This window comes from Bombina bombina, chromosome 3, assembly GCF_027579735.1.
Source record: "Bombina bombina isolate aBomBom1 chromosome 3, aBomBom1.pri, whole genome shotgun sequence".
Lineage (NCBI taxonomy): Eukaryota > Metazoa > Chordata > Amphibia > Anura > Bombinatoridae > Bombina > Bombina bombina.
The window spans coordinates 94,209,255-94,230,096 of record NC_069501.1 but is presented as its reverse complement, the minus strand read 5'-3'; the positions used below and the strand labels follow the sequence as shown (position 1 = coordinate 94,230,096).

The 20,842-nt window shown below is 42.4% G+C and overlaps 1 protein-coding gene across 1 annotated transcript in view; it reads right to left on the bottom strand.

Annotated features, from left to right (window-relative positions):
• Positions 1 to 20,842, bottom strand: part of BRWD1 (bromodomain and WD repeat domain containing 1) — a gene marked incomplete in the record, with an annotated part of 1,309,461 nt that overhangs the window by 407,180 nt on the left and 881,439 nt on the right. The window contains 1 exon segment of the mRNA XM_053705925.1: positions 4,870 to 4,981. Within this exon segment, the coding sequence (XP_053561900.1) occupies positions 4,870 to 4,981 (112 nt within the window).

Here is a 20,842-nt window from a genome sequence, read left to right as displayed (position 1 = left end):
ATGTCAACTTCATGTATAGACTCATACGGAGCACGTTGCAAAACCTTAAGAACAAGATTTAGACTCCAAGGAGGAGCATTAGATCTAAACACAGGTCTGATCCTAGTCAGAGCCTTAACAAAGGACTGTACATCAGGAAGCTCTGCAATCCTCTTGTGTAGTAAAACAGACAGGGCCGAAATCTGTCCCCTCAGGGAACTGGCAGAAAGGCCCTTCTCCAGTCAATCTTGGAGATACGATAGGATCCTGGCAACCTTAACTTTATGCCAGGAAAATCCACGCTCTTCACACCAGAATAAGTAGGTTCTCCACACCTTATGATAGATGCGACGAGTAACCGGTTTACGAGCTTGAATGAGAGTATCAATAACTCTCTCATAAAAACCTCTCTTGGCTAGGACTAAGCGCTCAATCTCCACGCAGTCAGACTCAGAGAATCTAGATTTTGCAGAACAAAAAGGACCTTGTACCAGCAGATCCCTGCGACAAGGAGGAGCTGATGACATCCCCACCAGATCCGTGAATCACATCCTTCGTGGCCACGATGGATCAATCAGTATCACTGATGCCTGTTCCTGCTTGATGCGGCCACTACACGAGGAAGGAGTGGTAACGGCGAGAAAAGGTAAATTAGACTGAACCTCCAAGGCACTGCTAATGCATCTATTAGCTCCGCCTCAGGATCCCTGGACCTCGACTCATATCTGCGTAACTTGGTATTGAGACAGGACGCCATGAGATCTATCTTTGGCATCCCCCACCTGTTGCATATCTCCGCAAACACTTCAGGATGGAGAGACCATTCCCCCGGATGAAAGGATTGTCTGCTAAGAAAATCCGCTTCCCAGTTGTCTACACCCAGAATGTGGATCGCTAACAGCGAACAAGTGTGGGCCTTTACCCACTCCAGAATTCGAGATACTTCCCTCATTGCTAGGGAGCTTCTTGTTCCACCCTGATGGTTGATGTAAGCCACCAAGGTTATATTGTCTGATTGGAATCTGATAAACTGGGACGAACCCAGAAGGGGCCAAGCCTTCAGAGCATTGAAGATTGCCCGAAGTTCCAGAATGTTGATCAAGAGGGAGCATTCCTCCTGAGACCACAGGCCCTGCACCTTCTTGGCACCCTACACAGCTCCCCATCCTAATAGACTTGCGTCTGTAGTCCATCTCCCTGGATGTTCTTAAGAAGGATGTCCTTCGGGACAGATATGGACAGAGCCACCAAGAGAGCGATTCTCTCCACCGATTATCCAGAGAAATCTGTTTTGACAGATCCAAATGATCGCCGTTCCACTGCCTCAGCTTGCACAGTTGCAACGGTCTGAGACTGAACCTGGAAGCAAAGGGAATGATGTCCATGCTGGACACCATGAGACCAATCACCTTCATACACTGACTCACAGAGGGCCTTAAGGAGGTCCGGAGGGCAAGACATGCCGAGGCTAGCTTGCAACGTGTCTGGTCTGTTAGAAGTATCCTCATGGATATGGAGTCTATTATAAAACCCAGGAAATCCACCCTGGTGCTTGGTATAAGAGAACTCTTTTCTAGGCTTATCTTCCATCCATGAGACCGAAGAAGATAGAGGAGAGATTCCAAATTGCCTTCTGTCAGACAAAAAGATGGTGCTTGTACCAGAATATCGTCCAAGTAGGCAGCTACTGCTTAAACCCAAGTTCTGGCAACAGCTAGAAGAGCCCCTAGAACCTTCGTAAAAATTCTTGGTTCAGTAGCTAGACCAAATGGAAGGGCAATGAACTGGAATTGCTGGTCCAGGAACGCAAACCATAGGAACTGGAAGTGGTCCTTGTGGATTAGAACGTGAAGGTAAGCATCCTTCAGATCTATAGTGGTCATGAACTGTCCTTCCTGAAATAAGGGAAGGATGGACCTTATCGTCTCCATCTTGAATGAGGGAACATTTAGAACATTTGAATATTTAAGCACTTTAGGTCCAGAATCGGGCAGAAAGTTCCCTCCTTCTTTGGGACCATGAAAAGTTTTGAATAGTATCCCAAACTTCTTTCTGCGATAGGCACCGGGACAATAACTCCTAAGGAGGACAGATCCCGCACGCAGCCCAGAAAGGATTCCCTCTTTTCTGGTCTGGAAGACAGGATTGATAGGAGAAATCTGCCATTGGGTGGATGAGACTTGAAACCTATCTTGTATCCCTGAGCTATGACCACCAGGACCCATGGATCCTGAACGTCCCTGAACCAAGCATCGGAAAAGAGCATCAGTCTGCCCCCTACACGATCCAGAGCCGGATCGGGGGCCGCCCCTTCATGCCGATTTAGTCTTGGCGGGCTTCTTGCTCTGCTTGGACTTATTCCAGGACCGAGCCGGCATCCAAGTACTCTTGGTTTGCTCGGGCTTAGCGGAGGACTGCTGACGTTGGGATTTATCAGAATGAAAAGAACGGAAATTAGAAACTTGTCCCCTAGACTTGTTCTTTTTATCTTGCGGTAGGAAGGAACCATTGCCCCCTGTAACAGTGGAGATAATGAAGTCAAGGCCTGAACCAAATAACATTTTTCCCTTAAAGGGGAGAGAAATCTTGACTTAGAAGTCATATCCGCAGACCAGGACTTCAGCCAAAGCACCCGACGGGCCTGAACCGAAAAGCCAGAAGCCTTAGCATTTAGGCAAATAATCTGCATGTTTGCATCACAGATAAAAGAATAAGCAATTTCCCTTAATTATTTCCTGGATAACATCGAGGGGATACTCCATCTTGATTAAATCCGATAAGGAGTCGCACCAGTAGGTAGCTGCTCCAGCAACCGCCACTGCTGGTTGAAACAAATATCCCATATTTTGAAACATCTTTCTTAGAAGAGTTTCTATATTTTTATCAATCGGGTTTCTCTGAACAACAAGCTATCCTCAAGCGGGATAATAGTGCATTTGGCAAGCGTGGAGATGGCAGCATCCACCTTAGGGACGGAACCCCACAACTCCAAATGGGAGTCCGGGACCAGGAATCATTTTTTTAAAGATAGACAAAGGTGAAAAGGAAGATCCAATTCTGTCCCATTTGTTCTTAATAATGTTCGCCATCTTTACAGGCACAGGAAAAGATAAAGGCACTACCCTGAAAAACCTCTCTTGTGTTAAACTCTGTCTAATTTAGGAATCAAAGGTTCATCAGGCAGCTTGGCCTCTGGAACCTCTAATGTAGACAGTTCTACTTCCTTTAGAAGAAAACGTAAGTGTTCAATCTTAAATCTAAAGGCTGGTTCCTCTGATAACAGAGCAGTGAAATCCAATAAATTATATGATGACCCAGGGCAGGAGGGCTATGTTTAACCTTTCATTCCGTTTAGTAGGTTGAGGTAAAGCACTGAGGGCAGCAGACACCACCGTTTGTAACTGTGCTGTAAAATCTGGAGATAAAAGGCCCCATCCAGATGGTGGATTAAACATGCTATGGGAAGCTACGTGTACAGAAGGAGATGAATGTAGGGTATGCATCTCACGGGACGGCGAGTCCTCAGAGGTGGACAGGTTAGTGGTACTAAAAGGGTTAACCTCCTTTGACCGAACAACGTTGTCAAGGCATGTGGAACTTAACTGAGAGGGCGGGCATACCAAAGCCTCCTCACAATATAAACAGGTATTACTAATTGGAATAGAGGGAGTACCCTTTAATATATCAGAATCTTTCATAGCTTAAGCAAATAACAGCAGGACACAGAAAATAAGCAAACTTTATTTCTCAAAAACCGCACCTTTATACTCCCAATGGCTGGGACACTCATCACCTCATACACCCAGACAAAACAGAGAAATAGCTAGCTCGAGCAGGAAAGAGGAAATGAAAACGAGACCACTCCCGGTCACATGGTGCGCAAGGCAGGACCGCCCCTGATATAAGAAAAAGTGCACCAAGCTGCGCAGCACTCAAAGTGAAAGCAAAAACCTGTGCGTTAAAGCCACATATTAAATACCCTATGAGCAAAATAAAATCTCACACATAAAGCAGTATAAAATCAAAAGCATCACATTTGATTAACCCCCCTGTTTAATAATCCCCCCAGGAGATATTAACCCTTGATTCTATTAAGATAAAAGGAGCCACACTGTGACCCTGTCTTCTAGCGTTTTCAACATATCTTACCAGAATCCATGCTGTGGAACAGAAACACAGCCTCTCAAGTGTGACAGTCTTATAGCATTGCTCCTGACATGGACTTGAGTGAGAAAACAAGCAGGCAGTGAATCTTGTCAACACTGATTGCTTAGGAGCTGTTAGCAGGCAGTCTGGATGGGTTCGCAGAAAGTCTCTCCCTGCATCTCCAGACTAACTTTCGTCAATGCTCTCACCGAGAGGCTGACAAGACTACTTAAAACTCCAGTCCCATATCACAAGGCAGATACCCTTCCTAAGGAACTACTCCGAAATCTTCTGACACTTCTCTGCCATCCTCCTGTGACGAAAGGCAAAGAATGACTGGGGGATGGGGGAATTTAGAGAAGAATTTAAGCCTTTGGCTGGGGTGTCTTTGCCTCCTCCTGGTGGCAAGGTTCAGTATGTCCCAACAGTAAGAAATAATGCCGTGGACTCTCCTTATATTAAGAAGGAAAGTTATGTTTTTATGTATACCGGCACTCTATTTGTGCAGATAGTTTCAGAAGGCAGTGCTCTTTTGGTGCTGTTTTTTCTACTCACCCTTTTTTGTATATACACTGTACCATGTTGCTCACTGTTGGCTTGCCATATTTACATGGTTTCAAACATGTCCACAACATCAGCCATGTTAACCTTTCTTCTCCTTCAAGTAACCCACTTTAGTTCCAATGCAACAATTTTTTTTTTTTTAAGTTAGCTATAATGCACTGTATAATAGACTGTACATACCTCACAGAATAACTTTGAAAGAGACTATCTGGGTAGTCTGATTGATATGGTTCTTGACTCAGCACTGTCCCAAACCACCAGGCATTTTCAATTACTGAACGAAACCGGTCACCTGAAACAAAGAAAACAAAACTTTTTTAAAAATAGAAGCAAAACAGAACAAGGCAACCTCAAATCAAGAGGCACTGTCTCAAAAAAACAGAATTTATGCTTACATGATAAATTACTTTCTCTTGTGGTGTATCCAGTCCACGGATTTATCCTTTACTTGTGGGATATTCTCCTTCTTAACAGGAATTGGCAAAGAGAGCACACAGCAGAGCTGTCCATATAGCTCCCCCTCTAGCTCCACCCCCCAGTCATTCGACCTGAGGTTAGGAAGAAAAAGGATAAACCATAGGGTGCAGTGGTGACTGTAGTTTAAAAAAAAAAATCTACCTGACTTAATAGCCAGGGCGGGCCGTGGACTGGACACACCACAAGAGAAAGTAATTTATCAGGTAAGCATAAATTCTGTTTTCTCTTGTAAGGTGTATCCAGTCCACGGATTCATCATTTACTTGTGGGATACCAATACCAAAGCTTTAGGACACGGATGAAGGGAGGGAACAAGACAGGTACCTTAAACGGAAGGCACCACTGCTTGTAAAACCTTTCTCCCAAAAATAGCCTCCGAAGAAGCAAATGTATTGAATTTGGAAAATTTGGAAAAAGTATGCAGCGAAGACCAAGTCGCTGCCTTACAAATCTGTTCAACAGAAGCCTCATTTTTAAAAGCCCATGTGGAAGCCACTGCTCTGGTAGAATGAGCAGTAACTGTTTCAGGAGGCTGCTGGCCAGCAGTCTCATAGGCCAAACGGATGATGCTTTTCAGCCAAAAGGAAAGAGAGGTAGCAGTCGCCTTCTGACCTCTCCTCTTACCAGAATAGATGACAAACAAGGAAGTTGTTTGTCTGAAATCTTTAGTTGCTTGTAAATAAAACTTTAAAGCACGAACCACATCAAGATTGTGTAACAGACGTTCCTTCTTTGACGAAGGATTAGGACACAGAGAAGGAACAACAATTTTCCTGGTTAATATTCTTATTAGACACAACCTTAGGAAGAAAACCAGGTTTGGTATGCAAAACTACCTTGTCTGCATGGAACACCAAGTAAGGTGAGTCACACTGTAAAGCAGTTAACTCTGAAACTCTTCGCGCAGAAGAGATAGCTACCAAAAACAAAACTTTCCAAGATAAAAGCTTAATATCTATGGAATGTAAAGGTTCAAACGGATCCCCTTGCAGAACTGAAAGAACTAAATTCAGACTCCATGGCGGAGCCACAGGTCTATAAACAGGCTTGATTCTGACTAAAGCTTGAGTAAACGCTTGAACGTCTGGTACCTCCGCCAGACGTTTGTGTAAAAGAATAGACAAAGCAGATATCTGTCCTTTTAAGGAAATAGCTGACAATCCTTTCTCCAATCCATCTTGGAGAAAAGACAATATCCTGGGAATCCTAATCTTACTCCATGAATAGCCCTTGGATTCGCACCAACAACCGAGAGAGACCCTATTGCTTAGAGCCGGCAAAGAGAATGACTGGGGGGTGGAGCTAGAGGGGGAGCTATATGGACAGCTCTGCTGTGTGCTCTCTTTGCCACTTCCTGTTAGGAAGGAGAATATCCCACAAGTAAAGGATGAATCTGTGGACTGGATACACCTTACAAGAGAAATAGTTTTTCCCTTAACGGGTTTCCAAGACACATACCAGCTGCATAATATAAAATACATATAGACTGATTTAAAAAAGGTTGAGCTTACGGGGAAATCAGAGCTTTTTATGTTATCACTTTCTGTACAGACATGTTTCTTTATAAATATTTCTGTCTGTAAAATCAAAGCCCAATACTTAATCCCTGATATTCAAAACCTCTCCACTCTGGTGGGATATTCTAAAATGCGAGATTTCTAATAAAATATTTAAAAAGGCAGATTTCGCTTTGTTTCTCCAAGGGGCGTTCCCTGCAACTCTGTATATGAAGGAGATACAAGCCCAGTGCAATATAACACTACATGACATGATAGTTCTGCTGCATTTATACGTTGCACTATTTTATATCACTTTACACTTCAGAATACATTTTATTACATTTAAACTTCACACTTTCTATTTTGTAGTTTATTTTGTATACAGCAGTGTATTTAGGAATTTGATTTTTCAAATTCTGATTAGGCCTTCACAGTTTGTGTAACTTTAACAAAATAGGCTTAATATTTTGTGTGTGTGTATATATATATATATATATATATATATATATATATATATATATATATATATATATATAAATAAATAACAAATATATAAATGTGCATGAATCTTTTATAAATTAGATTTCACTTTGCATGTCTTATTTAAATTAAAACTAAAAAACTGTCAGCTTCAGTTTCCCAGAGAGTGTCATTACTTTCTACGGCCAGATAATCAAACATTCTCTAGTTTGGAGAGAGAGATATTATAGTGCTGACTTCACAGGGGCAGAACTGTCAGGGTGCCAGGAATCAGACTGAGACGAGAAGTGCAAAAATAATCACACCTTTATTAATAGCAAAAAATAATAAAAAGTTCACAAGTCAAATAACAAGCCAGGAGTCAAAACCAGAGCTGGTAGTCAGACGAGCCGACTCAGGAGCCAAAGCGAATAGTCAGACAAGCCGGAATCAGGAACAAGGAAAACAGCAGAGTCAGGAACAAGCCAGGGATCAGGAACAAGGAAGGACGTCAGGCAGCCAGGTAATACACAGGAACTCTCACAAACAGGTATCAAACAACGCAAAGGCAAAGCACACTGAACAGAGGCCCTTTAAATAATAAGTGATGACATCACAATTCTGAGACTGTATCCTGTCTCACACAGATGATGTCTGGCCATAAAAGGAAGTGCAGGAAATGAGCAGCATCCCCCACAATGCACCATAGTCAGCAAGAGAGATGAGTAAAATAACTGCCAGCAGCACATGGCAAACAAAACAGGGAAAAAACCCTGACAAGAACTCACTGAATTTTCTATGAAAAGGAGGAAACTGGAAATCCCAGAGAGATGAAAGATGCCTTCCATAGAAAGCAATGAAGCTCTCTGAGGTGCAAAATTTCACATCGGAGAGAAAACCCCTCGGGCTAATATAAAGGCACCGTTTACATAAATTCCAAATTAAGCTGAAATATTTTCACTACAATTTAACTTGCTTTTGTCTAGATTTTAGTATATATTAGTTTTCGGTTTGCTCAAAATTCACAATACACTTATTTTAACTAACTTCACCTGCATACAGCTGGAGAGACAAATCATTGAGACAAGCTTGTTTAAAATGCTTAGCAAATTTCAAAAGATTTGTGAAAGAGTTTCAGACATACCCTGTCCCTCCCACTGTCAGCAATGTAATTTTATACAAAGTATGATCCGAAGTTATTATTAAAGTAACACAAACTTTCAAAGCATAATCAGAAAGTGTAAAATCACTGCTAGATAAAAATATAAATGTATTAAATTACAAATAAGAAACGCAAAGCTTAAATGCAATAATACTGAAAGGAACTAATCTGAAATGTATAGTAATATAAAATACAATGCATAAAGCATAAATGTAACAAAACTCTCATATCATGCAGTGCTATATTTCACTGTGCTCGTCTCTACTTCACATACATCAGGGGTGTCCAAACTTCCATGATGCTCAGCTAGCATTTTATCTAGCTGAGCATCATGGGAAATGTAGTTCCAAAACCTCTGGAGAGCAAAGTTTGGACACCCCTGACATACATAAATGAGAGAGATCACGCCGTGCTGGAGAGTTCTGCCCTTTTTCTTTTGAAAATTCAGTAAGTTCAGCCTTTGTGAAATATGGACTACAATTTCTCTCTGATCTGGAGAATCTTTGAATAAGAGGGTGAGTAATTTATGTGCATAATTTATACCTGATTGTAGTAGTGTTGTAAAAGGTAGTAACACACACACATTCCCGTCCCACCCACACACATTCCCCTACAACCCACACACACATTGTTTCCCGAAGACCTACACTAGAGGAAGGTAGGAGAAGCATCTTTTTGAATGTAGAAGATGGGATAAATGTAATCTCTTGTTTAGATCGCTCCTTGGTGATAATTTCATTGATTTCCTCAGGAACAAGAAATACAACTGGGGTTTTAACTGCAGGTTTGAAAATTAAATCCATTTGCTTACCTAATTTATTTTCCTCCACAGGTTTAGGATTGTGTGCCCCTAAGGTACTTAAGACCTCTCTTAATAAAGTTCTCAGGTGTTTAATCTTAAACATAATTGGAGAAGAGCCAGAATCTTATTCGGGTACAGATTACTGGATATCTGAGAACACTTCTCCCTCAGAAGATGAGCCTGAGTGTTTAGAATCTGAATCTTTAAAGGGAACCACAACACCTGCTTGACATGTTTTAAACTAACTTTTTTTAGTTGTGCAAAATAAACTAACAAACTATTCTGTATGCAGTATTTTCATCTTACTGCATTCTGTTGTAGATAAAAGCTTTATCATTTAAACATTGCTCTTCAGCCTTGTACCTGCAAAGTAAGCTGCCATATTGCAAAGTTGGTTCCACAACAGTGGGTCACGTGATGCACACGGCACCTTCTATTTCTAAAGTTGAGGAAGCAGATTAAGATCTGCAGTGTCTAAGAAGAACGGATTCAGGCAGACAGGCACTGTTATGTTTAAAAAACATAATTTATGCTTACCTGATAAATTTATTTCTCTTGTAGTGTATCCAGTCCACGGATCATCCATTACTTATGGAATATATTCTCCTTCCCAACAGGAAGTTGCAAGAGTCCACCCACAGCAAAGCTGCTATATAGCTCCTCCCCTAACTGCCATATTCAGTCATTCGACCGAAAACATACAGAGAAAGGAAAAACCATAGGGTGCAGTGGTGACTGTAGTTCAAATGAAAAAATTACCTGCCTTAAAGTGACAGGGCGGGCCGTGGACTGGATACACTACAAGAGAAATAAATTTATCAGGTAAGCATAAATTATGTTTTCTCTTGTTAAGTGTATCCAGTCCACAGATCATCCATTACTTATGGAATACCCATACCAAAGCTAAAGTACACGGATGATGGGAGGGACAAGGCAGGTACTTAAACGGAAGTTACCACTGCCTGTAAAAAAAACCTTTCTCCCAAAAATAGCCTCCGAAGAAGCAAGGTATCAAATTTGTTAAATTTGAAAAAGTATGAAGCGCAGACCAAGACTCCGTCTTGTAAATCTGTTCAACAGAAGCCACATTTAAAAAAGGCCCAAGTGAAAACCACAGCTCTAGTAGAATGAGCTGCAATCCCTTCAGGAGGCTGCTGTCCAGCAGTCTCATAAGCTAAATGAATTATGCTTTTTAACCAAAAAGACAGAGAGGCTGCTGAAGTCTTTTGACCTCTCCTCTGTCCAGAATAGACAACAAACAAGGTGAACGTTTGATGAAAACTGTAGTAGCTTGTAAGTAAAACTTTAAAGCACAAACCACGTCCAATATTGTGTAATAGACGTTCCTTCTTTGAGGAAGGATTAGGATACAAGCATGGAACAACTATCTCTTGAGTGATGTTCTTGTTAGATACCACCTTAGCAAAAAAAAAACAGGTTGGTACGCAGGACTACCTTATCCGTACGAAGGACCAGATAAGGAGAATCACATTGTAACACAGATAACTTGGAGACTCTACGAGTCGAGGAAATAGCTACCCAAAAGGAACTTTCCAAGATAAAGATTGATATCTATGGAACAAAAAAGGTTCAAACGGAACTTCTTGAAGAGCCTTAAGAACCAGGTTTAAGCTCCATGGTGGACCAACAATTTTAAACACAGGCTTGGATCTAACCAAAGCCTGACCAAATGCCTGAACGTCTAGAATACCTGCCAGACGCTGGTGCAAAAAAAATAGACAGAGTAAAAATCTGTCCCTTTTAAGGAATTAGCCGACAACCCTTTTCTCAAAAACATCTTGGAGAAAAGATAATATCCTGGGAATCCAGGCTTTACTCCATGAGTAACCCTTGGATTCATAACAATCAGATATTTACACCATATCTATGTTCAATTTTCCTAGAGACAGGCTTTCATGTCTGTATTAAGGTATCAATGACTGACTCTGAGAAGCCATGCTTTGATAACATAAAGCGTTCAGTCTCCAGGCAGTCCATCTCAGATTGATTCTATTTAGATGGTTGAAAGGACCCTGAGGTAGAGGGACCTGTCTCAGAAGCAGAGGCCGTGATGGAAAGGATGACATGTCCACCAGATCTGCATACCAGGTCCTGCGTGGCTACGCAGGCGCTGTCAAAAACACCAAAGCCCTCTCCTGCTTGGTCTTGACCTCTGAAGGAAATCCCACTCCCCCGGAAGAAAAAAGTCTGACGACTTAGAAAATCCACCTCCCAGTTCTCAACACCTGGGAAATGGATAGCTGATAGACAAGAGTGAGTCTCTGTCCAGAGAATTATTGTAAGACTTCTAACATCACTAGGGAACTTCTGTTCCCCCTTGATGGCTGATGTAAGCCACAGTCGTGTATATTGTCCGACTGAGTATGATGTACCTCAGAGTTGCTAACTGAGGCCAAGTCTGAAGAGCATGGAATATCACTCCCAGAATATTTATTAGAAGGAGGGTCTCCTCCTAAGTCCACTATCCCTGAGCCTTCAGGGAGTTCCAGACTGCATCCCAACCTAAAAGGCTGGCATCCATTGTAACAATTGTCCCATCTGACCTGCGGAAGGTCATACCCTTGGACAGATGGACCCGACATAGTCACCAGAGAAGAGAATCTCTGGTCTCTTGGTCCAGGTTCAACAGGGGGACAAATCTGTGTAATCCCCGTTCCTCTGACTGAGCATGCATAGTTGCAGCGGTCTGAAATGTAGACGTGCAAACGGTACTATGTCCCTTGCCGCTACCTATTAAGCCGATTTCATTCATGTACTGAGCCACCGAAGGGCGCGGATGGGATGAAAAACACGGCAGAAATTTGGAAACTTTGACAACCTGGACTCCGTCAGGTAAATTTTCATTTCTACAGAATCTATCAGAGTCCCTAGGAGGGAAACCCTTGAGATTGGTGATAGAGAACTCTTTCCTTGTTCACTTTCCACCCATGTGATCTCAGAAATGCCAGTACTACGTCCGTATGAAACTTGGTAATTTGGATTTTTGACGCCTGTATCAGGATGTCGTCTAACTAAGGGGCCACTTCTATGCCCCGCGGCCTAAGTACCGCCAAAGCGACCCCAGAACCTCCATAAAGATTCTTGGGGCTGTAGATATCCCAACGGAAAGAGCTACAAACTGGTAATGCCTGTCTAGAAAGGCAAACCTGAAAAACGAAGGTGATCTTTATGCATCACCATGTGAGGATAAGCATCCTTCAAATCCATTGTAGTCCTCTATTGACTCTCCTGGATCATAGTTAAGATGGTACGAATAGTTTCCATCTTAAATGACGGAATTCTGAGGAATTTGTTTAAGATCTTTAGATCCAAAATAGGTCTGAAGGTTCCCTCACCTTGGGAACCACAAACAGATTTGAGTAAAAACTCTGTCCCTGTTCCTCTCTTGGAACTGGATGGATCTCGTACACAATGTAAGAATGCCTCCTCCTTTATCTGGTTTGCAGATAATTGTGAAAAGCGAAATCTCCCCCTTTTTTTTTTTGGGGGGGGAATCTTTGAAATCCAGAAGATATCTCTGGGATATAAATTCCAATGCCTAGGGATCCTGGGCATCTCTTGCCCACGCCCGGGCGAAGAATGAAAGTCTGCCCCCTATAGGATCCGTTACCGGGTAGGGGTCCGTTCCTTCATGCTGCCTTAGAGGCAGCAGCAGGCTCCTTGGCCTGCTTATCTTTGTTCCAGGTCCAATTGTCTCCAGACCGCCTTGGACTGAGCAAAAAATTCCCTCTTGTTTTGCCTTAGAGGAAGTGGATGCCACACCTGCTCTGAAGTTTTAAAAGGCACGAAAATTAGACCTTTTTTGGCCCTTGATTCCTATCCTGAGGAAGGGCATGACCTTTTCCTCCAGTGATATAAGCAATAATCTCCTTCACACCACAGCTGACCATAATATAAGCCATAGCGCCCTGCGCGCCAGTATAGTAAAAAACAGAATTCTTAGCCGTTAGTCTAGTCAAATGAACAAAGGCATCAGAAAACAAGGAATTGGCTAGCATAAGCTTGTCAAATATATTCATCCAATGGAGTCGCTAACTGTAAAGCCTCATCAAGAGACTCAACCCAGAACACCGCAGCAGCAGTGACAGAAGCAATGTATGCAAGGGGCTGCAGGATAAAACCCTGTTGAATAAACATTTTTTATCCATTGGATCTAAAAAGCACAACTGTCCTCGCCAGAGGTAGTGGTACGCTTAGCTAGAGTAGAAACTCTTCTCTCCACCTTAGGAACTGTCTGCCAGAAGTCCCGTGTGGTGGTAACTATTAGAAAACATTCTTCTAAAAAATAGGAGGGGAAGAGAACGGCACACCTGGTCTATCCCAAAATTTTTTTTAGTAAACCTCTTTAAGTATTGGAAAAACATCAGTACACACCGGCACTGCATATTATTTATCCAGTCTACACAATTTCTCTGGCCCTGCGATTGTACACATTCATTCAGAGCAGCCAAAGCCTCCCTGAGCAACAAGTGGAGGTTCTCAAGCATAAATTTTAAATGTAGAAATATCAGAATCAGGTTAAATCATCTTCCCTGAGTCAAAAAAATCACCCACAGACTAAGCATATTGTGAGGTAGTATCATACATGGTTCTTAAAGCGTCTGTATGCTCTGTATCTACCCCCAGAGCTATCTGCTTTCCTTTAATTTCAGGTAGTCTGACTAATACTGCTGCCAGAGTATTATTCACCACCTTTGCCATGTCTTGTAAAATAAACGCTATGGACGCCCTTGATGTACTTGGCGCCATTTGAGCGCGAGTCCCTGAAGCGGGAGTCGAAGGGTCTGACACGTGGGGAGAGTTAATCGGCATAACTTTCCCCTCGACAGAATCCCCTGGTAAAATAAATGCTATGGGTGCCCTTGATGTACATAGCGCCATTTGAGCGTGAGTCCCTAAAGCGGGAGTCAAAAGGTCTGACACGTGGGGAGAGTTAGTCGGCATAACTACCCCCACGACAGAATCCTCTGGTGATAATGTTTTTAAAGACAAAAAAACATAATTTATGCTTACCTGATAAATTCCTTTCTTCTGTTGTGTGATCAGTCCACGGGTCATCATTACTTCTGGGATATAACTCCTCCCCAACAGGAAATTCAAGAGGATTCACCCAGCAGAGCTGCATATAGCTCCTCCCCTCTACGTCACTCCCAGTCATTCGACCAAGAATCAACGAGAAAGGAGAAACCAAGGGTGAAGTGGTGACTGGAGTATAATTTAAAAGATATTTACCTGCCTTAAAAAACAGGGCGGGCCGTGGACTGATCACACAACAGAAGAAAGGAATTTATCAGGTAAGCATAAATTATGTTTTCTTCTGTTATGTGTGATCAGTCCACGGGTCATCATTACTTCTGGGATACCAATACCAAAGCAAAAGTACACGGATGACGGGAGGGATAGGCAGGCTCATTATACAGAAGGAACCACTGCCTGAAGAACCTTTCTCCCAAAAATAGCCTCCGAAGAAGCAAAAGTGTCAAATTTGTAAAATTTGGAAAAAGTATGAAGCGAAGACCAAGTTGCAGCCTTGCAAATCTGTTCAACAGAGGCCTCATTCTTAAAGGCCCAAGTGGAAGCCACAGCTCTAGTAGAATGGGCTGTAATTCTTTCAGGAGGCTGCTGTCCAGCAGTCTCATAGGCTAAACGAATTATGCTACGAAGCCAGAAGGAGAGAGAGGTAGCCGAAGCCTTATGACCTCTCCTCTGACCAGAGTACACGACAAACAGGGAAGACGTTTGTCGAAAATCCTTAGTTGCCTGCAAGTAGAACTTGAGGGCACGAACTACATCCAGATTGTGTAGAAGACGTTCCTTCTTTGAAGAAGGATTTGGGCATAAAGAAGGAACAACAATCTCTTGATTGATGTTCCTGTTAGTGACTACCTTAGGTAAGAACCCAGGTTTAGTACGCAGAACTACCTTATCTGAATGAAAAATCAAATAAGGAGAATCACAGTGTAAAGCTGATAACTCAGAGACTCTCCGAGCCGAAGAAATAGCCATTAAAAATAACACTTTCCAAGATAACAACTTTATATCAATGGAATGAAGGGGTTCAAACGGAACTCCTTGTAGAACGTTAAGAACAAGGTTTAAACTCCATGGCGGAGCAACAGTTTTAAACACAGGCTTGATTCTAGCTAAAGCCTGACAAAAAGCCTGGACGTCTGGATTTTCTGACAGACGCCTGTGCAACAAGATGGACAGAGCTGAGATCTGTCCCTTTAATGAACTAGCCGACAAACCCTTTTCTAAACCTTCTTGTAGAAAGGACAATATCCTAGGAATCCTAACCTTACTCCAGGAGTAACCTTTGGATTCGCACCAGTATAGGTATTTACGCCATATCTTATGGTAAATTCTTCTGGTAACAGGCTTCCTAGCCTGTATCAGGGTATCAATAACCGACTCCGAAAAACCACGTTTTGATAAAATCAAGCGTTCAATTTCCAAGCAGTCAGCTTCAGAGAAGTTAGATTTTGATGTTTGAATGGACCCTGTATCAGAAGGTCCTGTCTTAGAGGTAGAGACCAAGGCGGACAGGATGACATGTCCACTAGATCTGCATACCAAGTCCTGCGTGGCCATGCAGGCGCTATTAGAATCACTGATGCTCTCTCCTGTTTGATTTTGGCAATCAATCGAGGAAGCAGTGGGAAGGGTGGAAACACATAAGCCATCCCGAAGTTCCAAGGTGCTGTCAAAGCATCTATCAGAACCGCTCCCGGATCCCTGGATCTGGACCCGTAGCGAGGAAGTTTGGCGTTCTGGTGAGACGCCATGAGATCTATCTCTGGTTTGCCCCAACGTCGAAGTATTTGGGCAAAGACCTCCGGATGAAGTTCCCACTCCCCCGGATGAAAAGTCTGGCGACTCAAGAAATCCGCCTCCCAGTTCTCCACTCCCGGGATGTGGATTGCTGACAGGTGGCAAGAGTGAGACTCTGCCCAGCGAATTATCTTTGATACTTCCATCATTGCTAGGGAGCTTCTTGTCCCTCCTTGATGGTTGATGTAAGCTACAGTCGTGATGTTGTCCGACTGAAACCTGATGAACCCCCGAGTTTTTAACTGGGGCCAAGCCAGAAGGGCATTGAGAACTGCTCTCAATTCCAGAATGTTTATTGGCAGGAGACTTTCCTCCTGATTCCATTGTCCCTGAGCCTTCAGAGAATTCCAGACAGCGCCCCAGCCTAGTAGGCTGGCGTCTGTTGTTACAATTGTCCAGTCCGGCCTGCTGAATGGCATCCCCCTGGACAGATGTGGCCGAGAAAGCCACCATAGAAGAGAGTTTCTGGTCTCTTGATCCAGATTCAGAGTAGGGGACAAGTCTGAGTAATCCCCATTCCACTGACTCAGCATGCACAATTGCAGCGGTCTGAGATGTAGACGTGCAAAGGGTACTATGTCCATTGCTGCTACCATTAAGCCGATCACCTCCATGCATTGAGCTACTGACGGGAGTTGAATGGAATGAAGGACACGGCATGCATTTAGAAGCTTTGTTAATCTGTCTTCTGTCAGATAAATCTTCATTTCTACAGAATCTATAAGAGTCCCCAAGAATGGAACTCTTGTGAGAGGAAAGAGAGAACTCTTCTTTTCGTTCACTTTCCATCCATGCGACCTTAGAAATGCCAGAACTAACTCTGTATGAGACTTGGCAGTTTGAAAGCTTGAAGCTTGTATCAGAATGTCGTCTAGGTACGGAGCTACCGAAATTCCTCGCGGTCTTAGTACCGCCAGAAGGGCACCCAGAACCTTTGTGAAGATTCTTGGAGCCGTAGCCAATCCGAATGGAAGAGCTACAAACTGGTAATGCCTGTCTAAGAAGGCAAACCTTAGATACCGGTAATGATCTTTGTGAATCGGTATGTGAAGGTAAGCATCCTTTAAATCCACTGTGGTCATGTACTGACCCTTTTGGATCATGGGTAAGATTGTCCGAATAGTTTCCATTTTGAACGATGGAACTCTTAGGAATTTGTTTAGGATCTTTAAATCCAAGATTGGCCTGAAAATTCCCTCTTTTTTGGGAACCACAAACAGGTTTGAGTAAAACCCTTGTCCTTGTTCCGACCGCGGAACCGGATGGATCACTCCCATTAATAACAGATCTTGTACACAGCGTAGAAACGCTTCTTTCTTTATTTGGTTTGTTGACAACCTTGACAGATGAAATCTCCCTCTTGGGGGAGAGAATTTGAAGTCTAAAAGGTATCCCTGAGATATGATCTCTAGCGCCCAGGGATCCTGAACATCTCTTGCCCAAGTCTGGGCGAAGAGAGAGAGTCTGCCCCCCACTAGATCCGGTCCTGGATCGGGGGCCCTCGATTCATGCTGTCTTAGGGGCAGCAGCAGGTTTCCTGGCCTGCTTGCCCTTGTTCCAGGACTGGTTAGGTTTCCAGCCTTGTCTGTAACGAGCAACAGCTCCTTCCTGTTTTGGTGCAGTGGAAGTTGGTGCTGCTCCTGCTTTGAAATTCCGAAAGGGACGAAAATTAGACTGTCTAGCCTTAGCTTTGGCTTTGTCTTGAGGTAGGGCGTGGCCCTTACCTCCTGTAATGTCAGCGATAATTTCTTTCAAACCGGGCCCAAATAAAGTTTGCCCCTTGAAAGGTATATTAAGTAATTTGGACTTAGAAGTTACATCAGCTGACCAGGATTTTAGCCACAGCGCCCTACGTGCCTGAATGGCGAATCCTGAGTTCTTAGCCGTAAGTTTGGTTAAATGTACTACGGCCTCCGAAATGAATGAATTAGCTAGTTTAAGGACTCTAAGCCTGTCCGTAATGTCGTCCAGCGTAGCTGAACTAAGGTTCTCTTCTAGAGACTCAATCCAAAATGCTGCCGCAGCCGTAATCGGCGCGATGCATGCAAGGGGTTGCAATATAAAACCTTGTTGAACAAACATTTTCTTAAGGTAACCCTCTAATTTTTTATCCATCGGATCTGAAAAAGCACAGCTATCCTCCACCGGGATAGTGGTACGCTTAGCTAAAGTAGAAACTGCTCCCTCCACCTTAGGGACCGTTTGCCATAAGTCCCGTGTGGTGGCGTCTATTGGAAACATCTTTCTAAATATTGGAGGGGGTGAGAACGGCACACCGGGTCTATCCCACTCCTTAGTAACAATTTCAGTTAGTCTCTTAGGTATAGGAAAAACGTCAGTACTCGCCGGTACCGCAAAGTATTTATCCAACCTACACAATTTCTCTGGTATTGCAACAGTGTTACAATCATTAAGAGCCGCTAAAACCTCTCCTAGTAATACACGGAGGTTCTCCAATTTAAATTTAAAATTTGAAATATCTGAATCCAATCTGTTTGGATCAGAACCGTCACCCACAGAATGAAGCTCTCCGTCCTCATGCTCTGCAAGCTGTGACGCAGTATCAGACATGGCTCTAGTATTATCAGCGCACTCTGTTCTCACCCCAGAGTGATCACGCTTGCCTCTTAGTTCTGGTAATTTAGCCAAAACTTCAGTCATAACAGTAGCCATATCTTGTAATGTTATCTGTAATGGCCGCCCAGGTGTACTAGGCGCCACAATATCACGCACCTCCCGGGCGGGAGATGCCGGTACTGACACGTGAGGCGAGTTAGTCGGCATAACTCTCCCCTCGCTGTTTGGTGAAATTTGTTCAATTTGTACAGATTGGCTTTTATTTAAAGTAGCATCAATACAGTTAGTACATAAATTTCTATTGGGCTCCACCTTGGCATTGGAACAAATGACACAGGTATCTTCCTCTGAATCAGACATGTTTAACACACTAGCAAATAAACTTGCAACTTGGTTACAATCTTATTTAACAAAAACGTACTGTGCCTCAAAGAAGCACTAAACGATTAAATGACAATTGAAATAATGAACTGAAAAACAGTTATAGCATCAATCCTTGAAAACAACACAACTTTTAGCAAAGGTTTGTTCCCATTAGTAAAGTAACAATAATTAAATTTGAAACGTAAAAATTACAGAGCAACGTTTTTAATCACAGTCAATATATAAGTCTCACAGCTCTGCTGAGATAATCTACCTCCCTTCAAAGAAGTTTGAAGACCCCTGAGTTCTGTTAGAGATGAACCGGATCATGCAGGAAATACAAGAGTAACTTGACTGGAAATTATTGATGCGTAGCAAAGAGCGCCAAAAACGGCCCCTCCCCCTCACACTGCCAAGTGGAAAAATAATGCCCAAACATTTATTCACTCAGTACCTCAGAAAATGCAAACGATTCTACATTCCAGCAAAAACGTTTAACATAATAAATACCTATTAAAAGGTTAATGTACTTTTTACAGAGTAATTCCAGTGAAGTACCATCCCCAGAATACTGAAGTGTAGAGTATACATACATGTCATTATAACGGTATGGCAGGATTTTCTCATCAATTCCATTCAGAAAATAAAAACTGCTACATACCTCAATGCAGATTCATCTGCCCGCTGTCCCCTGATCTGAAGCTTTTACCTCCCTCAGATGGCCGAGAGACAGCAATATGATCTTAACTACTCCGGTTAAAATCATAGTAAAAACTCTGGTAGATTCTTCTTCAAACTCTGCCAGAGAGGCAATAACACGCTCCGGTGCTATTGTAAAATAACAAACTTTTGATTGAAGTTATAAAAACTAAGTATAATCACCATAGTCCTCTCACACATCCTATCTAGTCGTTGGGTGCAAGAGAATGACTGGGAGTGACGTAGAGGGGAGGAGCTATATGCAGCTCTGCTGGGTGAATCCTCTTGCATTTCCTGTTGGGGAGGAGTTATATCCCAGAAGTAATGATGACCCGTGGACTGATCACACATAACAGAAGAAATTATCTTTATTGTTTAACATGAAATCAGTACATCTGGTACACATTCTAAGATGGGGTTCCACCATGGCTTTAAAACATAATGAACACAGAGCTTCCTCTATGTCAGACATGTTAGAACAGACTAATAATGAGACTAATAAGCTTGGAAAACACTTTAAATCAAGTTAACAAGCAAATATATAAAACGTTACTGTGCCTTTAAGAGAAACAAATTTTGTCAAAATTTGAAAAACAGTGAAAAAAGGCAGTAAAACAAACGAAATTTTTACAGTACATGTAATAAGGTAACAGAGCATTTCACCCACTTGCAAATGGATGATTAACCCCTTAATGCAAAAAACAGATCAAAAAAACGACAGACGTTTTTAAAAACAGACACAACAAAACTGCCACAGCAGATTACCTTTCCCTATAAACGAATTTAGAAGTCTTTTTAGCCCTTTAGAAATGTCCTGTAGTATTCATGGGACTGCTGAGGGAATCTGGATAATTCATTTTGTAATTTTAACTGCGCAAAAAAACGCTAAATTAGGCCCCTCCCACTCATATTACAAAAGTGGGAAGCTTCAGTTAACTGTTTCTATGCAAAATTTAAGCCAGCCATGTGGAAAAAACTTAGGCCCCAATAAGTTTTATCACCAAACATATGTTAAAAACGATTAAATATGCCAGCAAACGTTTTAAAACACATTTTTACAAGAGTATGTATCTCTATTAATAAGCCTGATACCAGTCGCTTTTACTGCATTTAAGGCTATACCAACATTACAGTGTTATCACCAATGTACGTTAAAAAACGATTAAACATGCCAGCAAACGTTTTAAAACACATTTTTATAAGAGTATGTATCTCTATTAATAAGCCTGATACCAGTCGCTATAGCTACATTTAAGGCTTTAC